The 12,742-nt window shown below is 63.3% G+C and overlaps 1 protein-coding gene across 2 annotated transcripts in view; it reads right to left on the reverse strand.

Annotated features, from left to right (window-relative positions):
• The window catches only part of FGFR1 (fibroblast growth factor receptor 1), a 30,799-nt gene extending 18,683 nt beyond the window's left edge, over positions 1-12,116 (reverse strand). The window contains exons 1-2 of one of the 2 annotated variants that reach the window (XM_054804572.1): positions 11,850-12,116; positions 4,717-4,925 (exon numbers count right to left, since the gene is read on the reverse strand). In XM_054804572.1, coding sequence (XP_054660547.1) covers positions 4,717-4,807 — 91 coding nt within the window. In that variant the 5' untranslated portion in view covers positions 4,808-4,925; positions 11,850-12,116. The remainder of the gene's footprint in view (positions 1-4,716; positions 4,926-11,849) is intronic. The other variant, XM_054804573.1, reaches the window with a different exon arrangement.
• Positions 12,117-12,742: the final 626 nt, after the last annotated feature.

Here is a 12,742-nt window from a genome sequence, read left to right on the forward strand (position 1 = left end):
GGGGGGGGATGCCCCAGCAGCATCCCTGCATCCCCGCTGCTCCCGGGGCGATGCACATCCCTGGCTCCCCCTTCCCCGGGGACGGGCTGCAGCAGGGAGGTGCCAGCAGGCACGCATCGGGGGCACAAGGCATCCAGGGATCTTCCTGGGGGGCGGGGGGGTGCTCAAAGCACCACTGGCTCCTTCTTGGGGGGTTTGGAACCACCAGCTCTTCCTGACCAAGCCGCCCCGGGAGGCAGCAGCTTCTCCCCACCCTCCGGTCCCTGGATGCTTCCTTGGCAGGGAAAAGGGGATTTATGTACCGCCCCGGGCACTCCCGCTCTTCCTAGCCTGCACGTCAAATGAAGCAGCACTTAATTAACAAGCGTGTTGGTAGTTTGCAAAGCTGTCAGAATAAATCCACCCCTTCCCCCCCCCCCCCGCCCCCGGGACACCCCCAGCCACGCTCAGAGCTCTGCAGCAGAGAGGAGCCCCCGGGCGCAGCAGCTCAGGGCACAGACACCATCGACTCCCCCCAGGCACGGGACAGCCGGGGGTCCTGCCTGTCCCGGGGGGGCACAAGCAAACACCCCAATCCGCACACGTGCCTGTGGCTCTTTGCAATATCCGATGGCTTCGCCCGGGCCCTGGCTCGCTGCCGGCGCAGGCAGAGTTTCCATTCCTCAGCCCCGGGCTGTTGCACATGGGGGCTCGACAGCTAGCCAGCCCCCAGACACAGGGACACCCCCCGCACCCCCTTTGCGTGGCTCCGCTCGCCGTGGGGCAGCTCTGCAGCCCAGGCTCTGGCAGAGCGCTGCTGCTTTTCCCAAAGACTCATATTTCTTTTTTTTTTTTTTTCCTCCTCAATTAAGGGCCGGAGTGACAGCATCCAAGTGGAAAGGCGGGAGACAGGGAACAATGCCCGCTCGACAGGCTGGGAGGGGAAGGCCCACGTGCGATGCCCCAGAGGACACGGCGATGCCTGGGGGGGGAGCTGGGGACAGAGAGGCTGCAGCAATCGGGGTCTGGGGGAGAGGAGGGCCTGGAGGTGCCGGTGGGGGCTGCTGGGCCCCCCAACCCTCCCCAAGCTCTGGTAACGATCCTGGGCTGCTGCCATCAACAGCAAAAGTGCAGGAGGCTTCACGGCTTGGCAGGGGATCTCTGAGCTGCTCGTAGGGCTCCAGTGAGAAGCCGGCTACTCCAAACCCGATCCCCTGGGGCAAAGGGTGGGGAGACAGAGCTGCAAAAAAATAAGGGGGGGGGGGGCTGGACAGCAGGGAAATGGGGAGCGGGGGACACAGCCGAGGGCCAGCAGTGCGCCCGGGGAGCAGCGGGGACAAGCCAAGGACCCTCACCAGGGATGCTGCGGCTGGTGACAGCATGTCCCAGGCTACAGCTGTGCCAAAGAGCCCCAAACATCTTTGCTGCTGGGAGAGGGGGGGCAGACTGCAGCCCCCAGGTTCACGTGCAATGCTCCTGCCAGTGCTGAGTGAGTTTTGGGGAGGAGGAGACAGCACAGCCCCACGCTCCCAGAGGTCCCCAGAGCTGCCCAGGCTGAACACGCTTCCAGCCCTGGACTCTTGGCTCCTGGTGGGTCTGGAGCAAGACCCCCCCCCCCGGACGAGCCAGGCACAACAAAGCCCCGGGAGCCAGGGCCCCCGCTGGCCCCGCAGATGGGGCCGGGGGGCGGTTAAGCCTGTGGCCAGCTGGGCGGCCGGCGGCACCGGGAAATGGGGCAGCCCTCCACCCCAACGGGGACTCGGCCGCACAGGGAGGGGGCTGCAGCGCTGGGCTCCTCTGCCAACCCCCCCTGCTCCGGGGGGCAGATGCATCCCCCAGGAAAACATCTACTGCACTGGGGCGGCTGTCGGGGCTCAGTGTACCCCAAGGCAGGACACCCCCCCCCCCCCAGGACACGGCAGTGCCTGGCTCCCCATGAAAACCTGCTCAGCCGCTCTGCACCCCCAGCACCCCCCAGGCAGGGATGATGCAGACCCCGAGTGGTGGAAATGCCTGAACAGCAGCAAGGACAATAGCAGACAAGGAGAGAGGGGAAAAAAAAAAAAAAAAAATCCCCTCAGCAATTTTCTGCAGGTTTCTATTTAACCTGAAGACAAAGACCGGCTTTGTGAGGGAGGGTGATGGAGGTTGCTCATGGAAATTTCTTGGCTTTTCCCCTTAACTAGGGGTTTTTTACCACCTCCAAATTTAGGTAACTATAAAATGCAGTAAGTGCCCATTAATATTTTATTTGCTGCAGATTTTTGAGTAACAGGAGCAAGCCCCTGACAAAGGCAGAGTTCCCAAGCTCCCTCCCCACGCCACGAGGAGAGGCGGGCCAGCCATTAAAAATCCTCCTCTGCAGCAAGGCAGGGGCCGCTGGCCGGGCGCGGGGGATTACTCGCTCCCTGAGAAGGGAGCTTAGCCGCCTCAGAACCGGGAGTAAACTGAAACCCCATAAACATCCAGAACAAAGTACGGGAAAGCTGCTGCCTCTGCTGCGGAGGGGACCCGAGCGCAGCCCCGCTGCCCCCCGGCCGGCACGGGCGATGCTCGTGAACCGGCGGCGATGTGACATGGGGGAAGGACGGCGAGCCCAGCCCCGGGGACACGATGCCCCACGGCATGGGAGCTGAGCCCCCACGCACACCCCATGGGACCCCAAAATCTTCCCCAGGGCAGGGTCCGGAGCCCGTCCTGGCAGGTGACCTGCAAGGTGCCGGTGGCACGGCCCTGGCTGCGGGTCCTGGCTCAGGACCGGCTCTTCCCATCCCACACGTCCTGCCGGGAACATTTTGTTCCCACCAGCCAGCCCTGGAGCCAAGGGACGGACTCTGCCCCAGCCGGGCTCCTGCTGTGGCACTAATTGGGCCGCCCTGGTGAGAACCGTGTCGGGAAACGTTTCCAGAGGTTATTGTTAGCCCTGGCATGAGGCTGGCGAGGAACCAGCTCCCTCCTCTCCAACCACTCCTCCTCCGCCGCCGCCACCGCCTGATGCTGCTCCCCAAACCTTCCAGGGGCTGCAGGGCTCCTGGAGCACCCCAAAACCCACCTTTGCTCAAATCAGCCCTGGACCTGAACACCCAGATCGCTTTCCTAACGCGTAGCCGGGGCCGGTCTGCAGCGCTGCTCTCCCTGCGGCACGAGAGCCATCCTTAACCCAAATGCCACCAGGAAACCTCTTCCAGGAAGAGCAATCTCCTGAGAAAAACATGTTTACCGCTGTCAACCGCATTATTGACAAAAGGAGGGAGTGAGCGTGCCAATGGAAAAATCTCGGAGATGGTCCCTGTGAGCGATGCTCTGCCCGGGCTCGTCTCCAGAGCCTGCAGCTCCCCAGGGACCGTGCACAGCTCCGGCTATCTCATGGGATGTATCCATCACCCAGGATACCTGCTGCTCAGACCGGAGGCACCAACCCTGGCCCGCCGGCCACAGCATCACGGCGTACTTCCAGCCGGGATCTCCCGGCCATCCCCCACTGCGGCAGGGATGCAGGGACCCCAGCCGCAGCGCGGTTTGCTCGCCTGGGCCAGCTCCCACCCCAAGCCCTGAGCTGCGAAGGGACCGCGGGGGAGCGCTGCTGCTCACCGGGTACCGCACAGCGCCGTGCCCATGCTGGCAGCACCAGCAATCGGCCTCTTGGGGTTTTGGTGGGAGGAAGAGGGAAGGGAGAGTGAGCCTTAAAAGAAAAGCAGTACCCCACAGACCAGACATTCTTGGGTAATTAAAACCAAAAGGCAGTAAGTCAGAAGTCTTGCGTGGCGGTGCCTGGTCTGTTTATTCTCTGCCTCACCGAGGGGAAGGCCAAGGCTTTGAAATGCTGGAGCGGTGCTTTCTGTTGGGGCCAGCTGTCCCCAGGGCCAGGTGACCCACTCAGCCCATCCACTGCACCTCGGGGTGCCACCAAGCTCCGGACCTCGCGGGGTTGCGGCAGGAGCAAACCTCCAGCCCGCTCGTCGGGGGCCACAAGCCCTTGCAAGACTTCTAGGGGAAAGCAGCGAGGAAAAGCAGGCGGGATGCCCTCGCCTGGGGTTTTATCTCCAGCCCCAGCGATGCCTGGCAGAGATCAGGGCTGCAGGAACTGCCCGAGCCAGCCCCGTGGGCATTCCCCAGCCCGGAGCAACGCCGCAGCACCCCGGAGGTCTCTGCGCGGTGCGTTCATCCCAGGCACTGCCAGCTGGCAAAGCCTGCACCGGTACCCCGCTCCCAAACCCTCGTGCCCACCTGCTGAGCCCAGGATCCCCCTCCAGAGTCAGGCAGGGGTGGGAGGAGGCGTCACAGACGTCTCAGGCTGCAGGTCGTCACAGGGAAGTAAGTGCCACCACACGCAATGACCGCCCCCACCGGGGACACCGTCCCTGGAGCTTTGTATCCTTCAAACCAACAACATCGGGTTTTGCCACAATTTCCCTCCTGGTTTAAAACGTTCGTGGATGATGCCGGAACCATGCACGCGCTTTTCGTGCCCATGCAAATCGCTGTCAGCAGACACCACGCGCCACGTCCCCACCGGCACCAGCCGACAGCTCCGTGGCACCGCGCCGCTGCCAGGGGACGTGCCCGCGTGCCCGTGCCCCCGCTGCAGCCCCGCGGCTGGACCTCCTGCCGCCCTCTGCCTCTTCTGCAAGGGAGACCAGCTATCTTATCGCCGGAAGAGAAACGCAAAGGACGAGGGAGCCGGGCGCTCCCCGGCACGGGCGCGGTGGTTTGGCCGCGGTGGTTTGCTCGCCTTACCTTGGTCGGGCAGGGTGGGTGCCGGCCTGGCAGCTGAGAGCGCGGCTGTGACCAGCACAGCCCAAAGGATGAGGCACCGCCAGGTAAACATCCCACTGCTGCGGCTACTGCTCGGCGACTGGGCTCCGCAACTCCCACTCCATGGGGACCCCGGGCTGGCCCCGGGTGGGCGCGGGGGGGGTCTCCGCCGGGCTGTCAGTCCCTCCGAGCTGCGAACGAGGAAAGCAGAGTCAGGGCAGGGTGAGATGCACCCCCACGTCCCACCATCCACCCCCTTTGTGCACAGCACGGCTCCGCGGGTGGGACGCGCTCGCCATGGCCGGCGATGCTCCTCGAGCATCCAGCCTGGACAGCGAGATGTCCCCGGACCCGCGGTGGCAGGTCCCTGCGGACCCTTCCGTAGCCTGAAGCGACCCAGCGCTGACTGGCAGGGTTATGTTGTCCTGCATAAAAGCGCTGATGTATCGAGAGTAAAACTGCTGGCGAAGCAGAATCGAGTGCAGCGAGATTTCCCAGAACGGTAGGAGAAATTTTCAAATGCCGGTTAAAGACAGGGAGATTTCTGCTCTCCTGCTTTCTTCTTCCTGAGCTTAGTTTCTGCTGGAAAGAGGAACTCCCATACAAATCAAAACGCCGCAAAACTTTTGAAACAAAACCCCCCTTGGCCCAAGCTGGGGGCATCACAATGTGGCAGCTCCCAGAAATTTCTGAGTTTTCTTTAACTTTGCTCAGATGAAAAATAATCTCAAAATCTTGACAAGTTCTGTGGGGCAGGAGAGATGTTTCCCTGTGGGAGCACACCTGCAGTCAAATGCCCTCCTGCCTCTCTCCCTTGTTTCCACAACATCTTTTGCCCCAAACACCCCAGGCAGTGCCAGGACCCAGCCCAGGACCCAGCCCAGGACCCAGCCCAGGACCCTGCTCTGCTGCAGCTGACCCAACACTTGGCTGCGGCAAATCCTACATATCCAGACCAAAATCTGACATTGTCCATGTCACCGTGCACCCCGGGCAAAGCAGATCCTGCTGCAAACGCCAGCTCCCTCCATCCCCTATAGGATCTATAGGGCATGCACGCAGCCATCCCCTATGGAAACGCCTTCCCGGAGCCGAAGGGGTTAGCCGGCGCCTCGGCCCAGCTCCCACGTGCGGCGGATCTCTTTCCACCAACAGCTGTTTTTGGAGCGGCCGTTCGGGGAGAAATCCCCCGGCTTCCATGGCCAACACTGCAATTTGCTCTCGTCCCTGCCAGCTCTCACGCCGGGCTCTCCAGCTGCCCGTCCCCTCGGGTCCCCGTCCCCTCCCCGTGCCAGGGGATCGCTCCGTGCGGGGAGGTGTCAGAGCCGGGTTCTGGCGCAGGGAGAGCCAGCGGAGCCTGATCCCGGCTCAGGGTGCCCCGGGGACGTGCCGTCCGTGGCTTTTCATCCCTCCTCCCCTCCGACCATCCCTCCTTCCCACCATGCCGGGAGCGTGGAGCTCTGCCAAAAACACGTTTGAGGGGGACGCTGGAGCCAAAGCCCGAGCCCAGCCGCCCCTGGCCAACTGTTCTCAGCAGCGTGGATGTGAGCAAAACCCCCCGCGCTCCACCCCCGCGACACATCTGCGACTCCGCAGAAGCCTGGGATCGAGGTCCTGACACTGGCTGTCGTTAATTGTCCCGCTGGGCTTTGCCGAAGATCTCGCCGGTGAGATCCCTGCCCAGTTAATTGCACAACCCGAGCACGGCCGTGCTGGTCCGGCCAGGGTGCTGCTGGCGGCGGATGCTCCGAGAGAAGTGCAAGGACCAGGGCGTGGACAGGATGATACCATCCCCAAAATCCTCCAGCAGCCAGAGCAGCTCCCAGGGGTGCAGCCGTACCTCCATGCCCCGTAGCCCTTGCCGAGTATCCTGAGCTCACCCGGTTCCTCTCCCAACCGACTCACGCTCCCCAAAATCCCGTACCAAGCCGTTCCCAACCTGCCGTGTGAACCAGCACCTCCTTTTACCACAAGGCGTCTGTCTAAAGTATGCGCTGTTAAAAACAGTGAGTAATAACTGTAGTGAGTAATAAGCCGCTACTCATCCTCCCCACGCACTCGGTCCGTCGGAGCTCCGGCCTCTCCTGTTGCAGCAAGGGAGCGAGACCCTTCGCTCCCCGTGCCCGAAGCGCCGGCTTTTCCCTGGGGATGGACTGAGCACCCACCAGCACCGGCCCCAAAGGGCTCCTGTTTAACACCGGGCACTGCCAGGGAGCACAGACCCCCCCCCCGAACAGCCTCTGCAGTGCAAGGAAACCCAGCGGGGTGCAGGTCTGGGGGCTCCGGCCGCCTTCTCCCTCCCCAATTGCTCTGGCCGGCGCAGGAGCATTTGGGACTCAAAGTATTGACACAGGCAGCAAAAAGCGGCACCAAGCAAACACCGGCATAATCTCCAAGTGCCAGCGCTCCCAGGTGCCAGGCAGCGTGCTTTAAAATAGTTATTGAATGTTAACAATTTATCAGGGTTTGGAAAGGGGAGGTGGAATTCTTCATGAAAAAAAAAAAAAAGTCTTTGGTATTTCTGGAAATTATTTTCTGTCTCTAAGTGGTTTTGTTTATCGACAGCACATGCTCCCCGGAACATGCCCTAATGCGGAGCGTCTGCGTGGGCCTCCCGAGCCGGCCCTGCGCCGAGGGGAGGGAGCGATGGAGGGATGAAGGGAGGGCTGGAGGGAGGGGAGCGCAGCGCCTCCAGAAGCAGCAGTTCCTGAAAAATGAGTCAGTGCTGGCTCGGCGCACAGCAAAGCCCTTCTCCAGATACACCTCGGAGCGGGCGCCTTCCAGCTGATTCAGGGGCTCGACAGCAACATATTTCCATGGCGTACAGCTCACTCGGCAGCTAAGAGCTGCCCCGCTCTGGGACAGAGAGGGAGGGAGGGAAGGACGGACGCGTGCCAAGATCCAGAGGGAACGCACGACCAATGCTCGGCTCCCCGGGCAGAAAGGGAGGTGGCAGCAGCTACGGCTTTGCTAGGAGGCAGACAGGTGCAGGGCAGGGACGCATCCTGCACACGGGGGTCAAACCAAGCATCCTGCTGCCTCCCCCGGACAGGCTCAGCAGCACCCTAAGAAATCCGGGCGTTCAGAGGAATGGATGCCGAAGGAAGGGGCAGTGCAGACCCGTCCCTCCCTCCCAGGGAAAAAGGGAGCCCTGAAACCTGCCCCTGCCCCCCCGCCCCGGGGGCTCCTCTGTGCCCATTCGGCACGGAGGCGAGGAAGCGGGGAGAGTGCTCCTACCTGTGCAAACAACGGCATGGCTCTTCTCTGTGTTTATACAGCTTTTATATAAATCCCAACAGGAAACCATTTGCCCGGGAGGACGACAGCTCGAGCAGGGTGGGTCTCTGGCTCCCGCCGGGCACCGTCCCCGCTCCCCGGCACACTGCAATTTACTGCTCCGGGGTGGATTCAAACAACTAAAAATGGAAGCAGTGAGAGAGGAGCCAGGGCTAACTGCCCCTCGGAGACCTGCCTGAGAGGCTGCAATTACAACTGGCCATTACACCCACGGAGCTATTTCAGAGCGGTGACGGACCCCCCTGTGCCCCCTCCCAGGGGCACACGCTCCCCGCACACTCGTGTGTCGGGGAAGATGCTCTCACGCCGCCTTCGTACGCCCGAGCGTTCATGAGAAGCAGCCTCGTGCAACCTGCCTGCCCTGCTGTCCTCGGGGACCCCGAGGGCTGCACTTTCGCCTCTCGCCTCTCCCACGCCCGTGAGTCACCAGGCTGAGCTGTCCCAGGGACGCGGCACAAGACGGGACCTTGCACACTCGGACGGCAGTCTGTGCCAAACATTTCTGAGCTGAGTGTAGCGGGGAAGCCCCTTCCCATCCCGCAGCTCATGCCCAGGAATGCATCCAAGGTGCCAAAAGCAGGAGCCGGTGCCGGAGGGGGGTGCCCAGGCTGAGCCTGGGGGTTCCCGCGATGCTGTGCTGTCCCGCAGGGAAGCCCCGATCCGATCCCCCGGGAGCAGGCTCCGTGTGCTCGTGCGGTGATGGGGGAGCAGCTGCCACCAGTCGGCTCGGTGGGGTTAGGGTGGCTCTGGACCGGGGCAGCTTCGCCTCCGCTCACGTGGCCGCTGCCTCCCCGTTGGAGCAGAGCTGGCCCGTGCAGCATCCACCACGTCAGAGCGTCCCAGAGGCAGCCAAGCGCCGGGGTGCCTCGGCGCCAGCAACCAGCATGTAACGCAGCAGACAGAAAAACAACAGGGCAAGGCCAAATGCAACAGGGAGAAGAGTCTGAGCTCGGCTCCCAGGTCTGCAAGGCTTCAGGAGCCCGTGGCGGGGGGGCTGCACCCAGCTCGGGGCCACACGTCCCTCGGGGTGGAGAGGGGGTGACCGCCAGCAGGAGACCTCACCGGACATGGATGCACCCCAGCTCCAAAATACAGAAAGGAAACTCAGTTTTTCCTCTAAGGCTCAACACAAGCAGCCCTCCAGGCACCCTTGTGGAAGAAGGGCACGCCAAAGGCAAAATTCGTGGGTGACACACAGAAAAGCCTTTCCGTCGCCCAGCACTCGCTGCCCCAGCCTGCGGCTCAGGTCAGGAACCAAGTATTTGCTGAAATAAAAAGCAAACACAACTGCAAATGTAACTATAGGGAAAAACTATAATGCTTAAAGCAGACGCATGCTTGGAAAAATAAATATCCAACTGTGCAGCACACATACTGCGTTAACCCTTCCCGGCCATACGTGCTGCAGCCTGCCACGAGGCCTTACAGCTACCGGGGTACGTATCCCTAAGCACCAAGTTCACCGCACGCTGTGGGCATCCAGCGGCGAGGGAGCCCGGCACGTGGGGCAGGAGAGCCTCATCCACAGGTCTCTAAACCCAAGTCAGTTTTAAAAACATCCTCGAATTCAGGGATCCCTACCCGAGGGCTTGATTTTTCAGATGTACAGAGCATCCACTGGTACCCGAAAATCTCCACTGGGCTGGTACCACTGACTGCTCTGGGAGGGACTGGTCCAGGACAGGGACACTGGGACACAACCACAGCCTGCTGTCCCCTGGAAGAGGCAGAGGCCTGTTATCCAGCCTGGGAAGGAGCTGGATGGAGGTTTTGCTACATCCAGCTCCTCCAAGGAAAGCTGCTGGGAGGGGAAGGACACACGCTCCTCCAGCAAACATATCCTCAACTGCTCGCATTTGCCTTCGTGCCCAGAAGGAGAAGGTCCCCAATGGGGCAGAAAGCTGAATTCCTGGGATGGGATGAGCATCTGTGACCCAGCCCCAGTCGAGTGGCCCCTTCCAACAGCCAGGGCTTGGGGGGCCAGAGCATCACGGGAAACCGGCTGGGGCTGGAGGCAATACAGCTCCTCGTTCAGTTTACATTTTTTGGCAGATAAATAAACAAACAGGGAGCTCAGGTTCACACCTGAAAGTGTCCCGGGCTCCTTCCCGGCACTCCCATGGCAGGCACCTCGCACGCAGCAAAGCCCGGAGCTGATGGATGCGCAGGCGGGCTGCTTTTGCAACGGTGCTGCTCCTGCCTTCACCCCACCAGGGCAGAAACTAGTTACTTTAATCCTTTCCGAGCAACACAAGGAAAAGGCAACAGTGCATGCCAGGCACCGCGGAGATTAAGGGAGGAAGTGCTCCTGTGTGGGGAAAATGGCTGCTAGCCAGAGCGGTCGCGGGGTCCACGCTCCTGCAGCATCCCCAGGGCTGAGCAGGGCGGCTGCCCCCCTGCACCCCCACTCCTCTGCACGCACACTCGCGTCCAGCTGGTCGGCACCCAGAGATCTCCAGTCAGAGCAAATCACCGCCCCCGCCTGAACACAAATCCCAGTTTTGCTCTGGCTGGGACCCTGGCAGACCAGCAGCCTCCGAGCCCGTCTGTTTTATTAAAGCAAGCAGTTGGGCAAAACCGCACTGTTAAGGTTTAAACATTGATGGGAAGGAAGCTGCACCAGCCAGCCGTGACACTCAAGACACGGGGCAGTAACTCAACAATCCGGGCAGAGAAGGGAATCGGGAGGCGGCTTCAACACTCCTCGGTGTAACCTGAACGCGGACACGCTCTGCTCCTTCCTCGCACAAGGCCAGCTGGCTGCGACCGCGGCTCACGGCAAAAAAAACCACAGCAAAGTATCACAAACACCGCAACCAAAACCATCGCTCGAAACCCACCCCCGTGCTGAGGGCTGCGCACATCGCCCAGCAGATAACCGAATATCGCACGCGTAGCTGGCCGCCACGCCGCGCTCCCTCAGCGTTCGCCATGTACGAACGAGAGCGATTCCCAGAGACCCACAAAGAGTTTGGATAAAGGAGGGTCTCGGAGTCCCCCACCTCCCCGCGGGCAGCTTGCAAACACAAAGGGAAACACCAACTCCAGGACCGCGTTATTCCGAGCACCTCCGTCCTCAGCGACCACCGCAACGCCCCAGGATCCGAAAACTTAAACAAACCCAAACCCAGCTCCTTTTCCATCTTTTCTTTTTTTCTGGAAGCCGCGAGGCTCCCGCTTAGCAACTTTTCGGGAATAGGGGCCAGGCAGCGACTCGGAAAACAACCCCCAGCCCCCCCCCAGCCGGGGTCCCCCGTAGCCCGGAGGGGGTCTCGGGCCCCAGCCGGTCCCGGGACCGGGGCTGCGGGGAGGTTCCCAGCCTCGGCTCGGCCCGAAGGACGGGCTCGGACCCGCCGCGTTTCAAAACTGCCGCCCGCCGAGCGGCTCCGGCCCCGGAGCGGCTGCAAACCGGAGCCCCCTCCGCCTGCCACCCCCGGGGGCTGCAAACGGGGGACCACGACACACGCACACCGGACGGCCCCCGTGTCCGCAAACCTCCAGCGCCCGCAAACCGGAGCACACCCCCCCCCCGGTATCCCCAAACCCCTAGCGCCTGCAAAACCGGAGCCCCCCCCGGCGCCCCGGGGCCGCCGTCGAGCCGCCCCACCACGGGCGACGGGCGCACCGGGGGAGAGGGGCGGGGGGGGGGGGGGGGGCCCGGGCGCGGGGGGTCCCCACGGGACGGGGGTGACCCCCAGATGCCGGATGGGGCCCCCGCCGAGCGGAGCACAAAGCGATGCCCCGCCGTCCCGCTCCCCGCCGCGGTCCCGGTCCCGGTCCCCCGCAGCCCCGGCTCGGCGCACGGCGGCAGTACTCACCGGAGCCCCGCGGGCGGCGGCGGCGGCGCGGTGCCCGCCGCTCCCGGGAACAATGGAGGGGAGCCCCGGCCGGGGCGAGAGGCGCAGCCCCGCCGCCGCCGCGCTCACAGCGGCCGCCCCATGGCGGGGCCGGCCCCGAGGTGGCGGCGGGAGGCGCTCCCGGAGGCGCGGCCGCCCCGACGAGCCGCCGCTGTCCCTTGCCTCTGCCCGCACCGCCTCGTCCCCGCCGTCCGCCCGCCGCCGCCGGACTGAGCCGCTCCCGCAGCGCCCCGCCACCTCCCCCCGGCTCCTCCCCCGCCTTCCTCCCACTCTCCTCCTCCTCAGCGGCCTGATGGGGCTTGTAGTCGCCGCCCGGCCAGCCCCCCGCCCCTTCCCCGGAGCTCCCGGCAGCCTCCCGCCAGTGTGTGTGTGTGTGAGAGTGAGTGTGTGTGTCGGGGGGGTCCCCGCCGGGTTTTGCAGCCGGTTGTCGCCCCGAAACCAGCCCGGGCTGCGCGCAGCAGGCGCTGGCCGTACCGGGGCGGGATGCTCGCCTCCGCGCTCTCGGCCGTGCCGGGCAAGCCTCGGGGCCCGTGGCCAGGCAGGGGCAGGGGCATTGCCTGCAGCCCTCTGTTTTCCCTGCCCGGCACCCAGCCCAGAGGCAGCAGCACGCAGGCAGCAGGTGAGGGCAGAGCTTTGGGCAGCCCAGAGCCCCCCAGCCTAGCCCTCCTGCAAAGCAAGGCCCCAGGGCACCCGCTTTCTGCCAGCAGATTTTTAAAAGGTTGCCAGACCCAAATCCTTCCCGGGAGCCATCCAGGACCTACTCCTGCTGCAGTCCCTGCCCTTCCCAGCTGCCTGTGTCAGGCAACTTGTCACCGAGGTCTGGAGCAGGAACACGGCAGCTCTAACACAGAGCA

The sequence above is a fragment of the Grus americana genome, chromosome 26 (assembly GCF_028858705.1).
Source record: "Grus americana isolate bGruAme1 chromosome 26, bGruAme1.mat, whole genome shotgun sequence".
NCBI classification, from domain to species: domain Eukaryota; kingdom Metazoa; phylum Chordata; class Aves; order Gruiformes; family Gruidae; genus Grus; species Grus americana.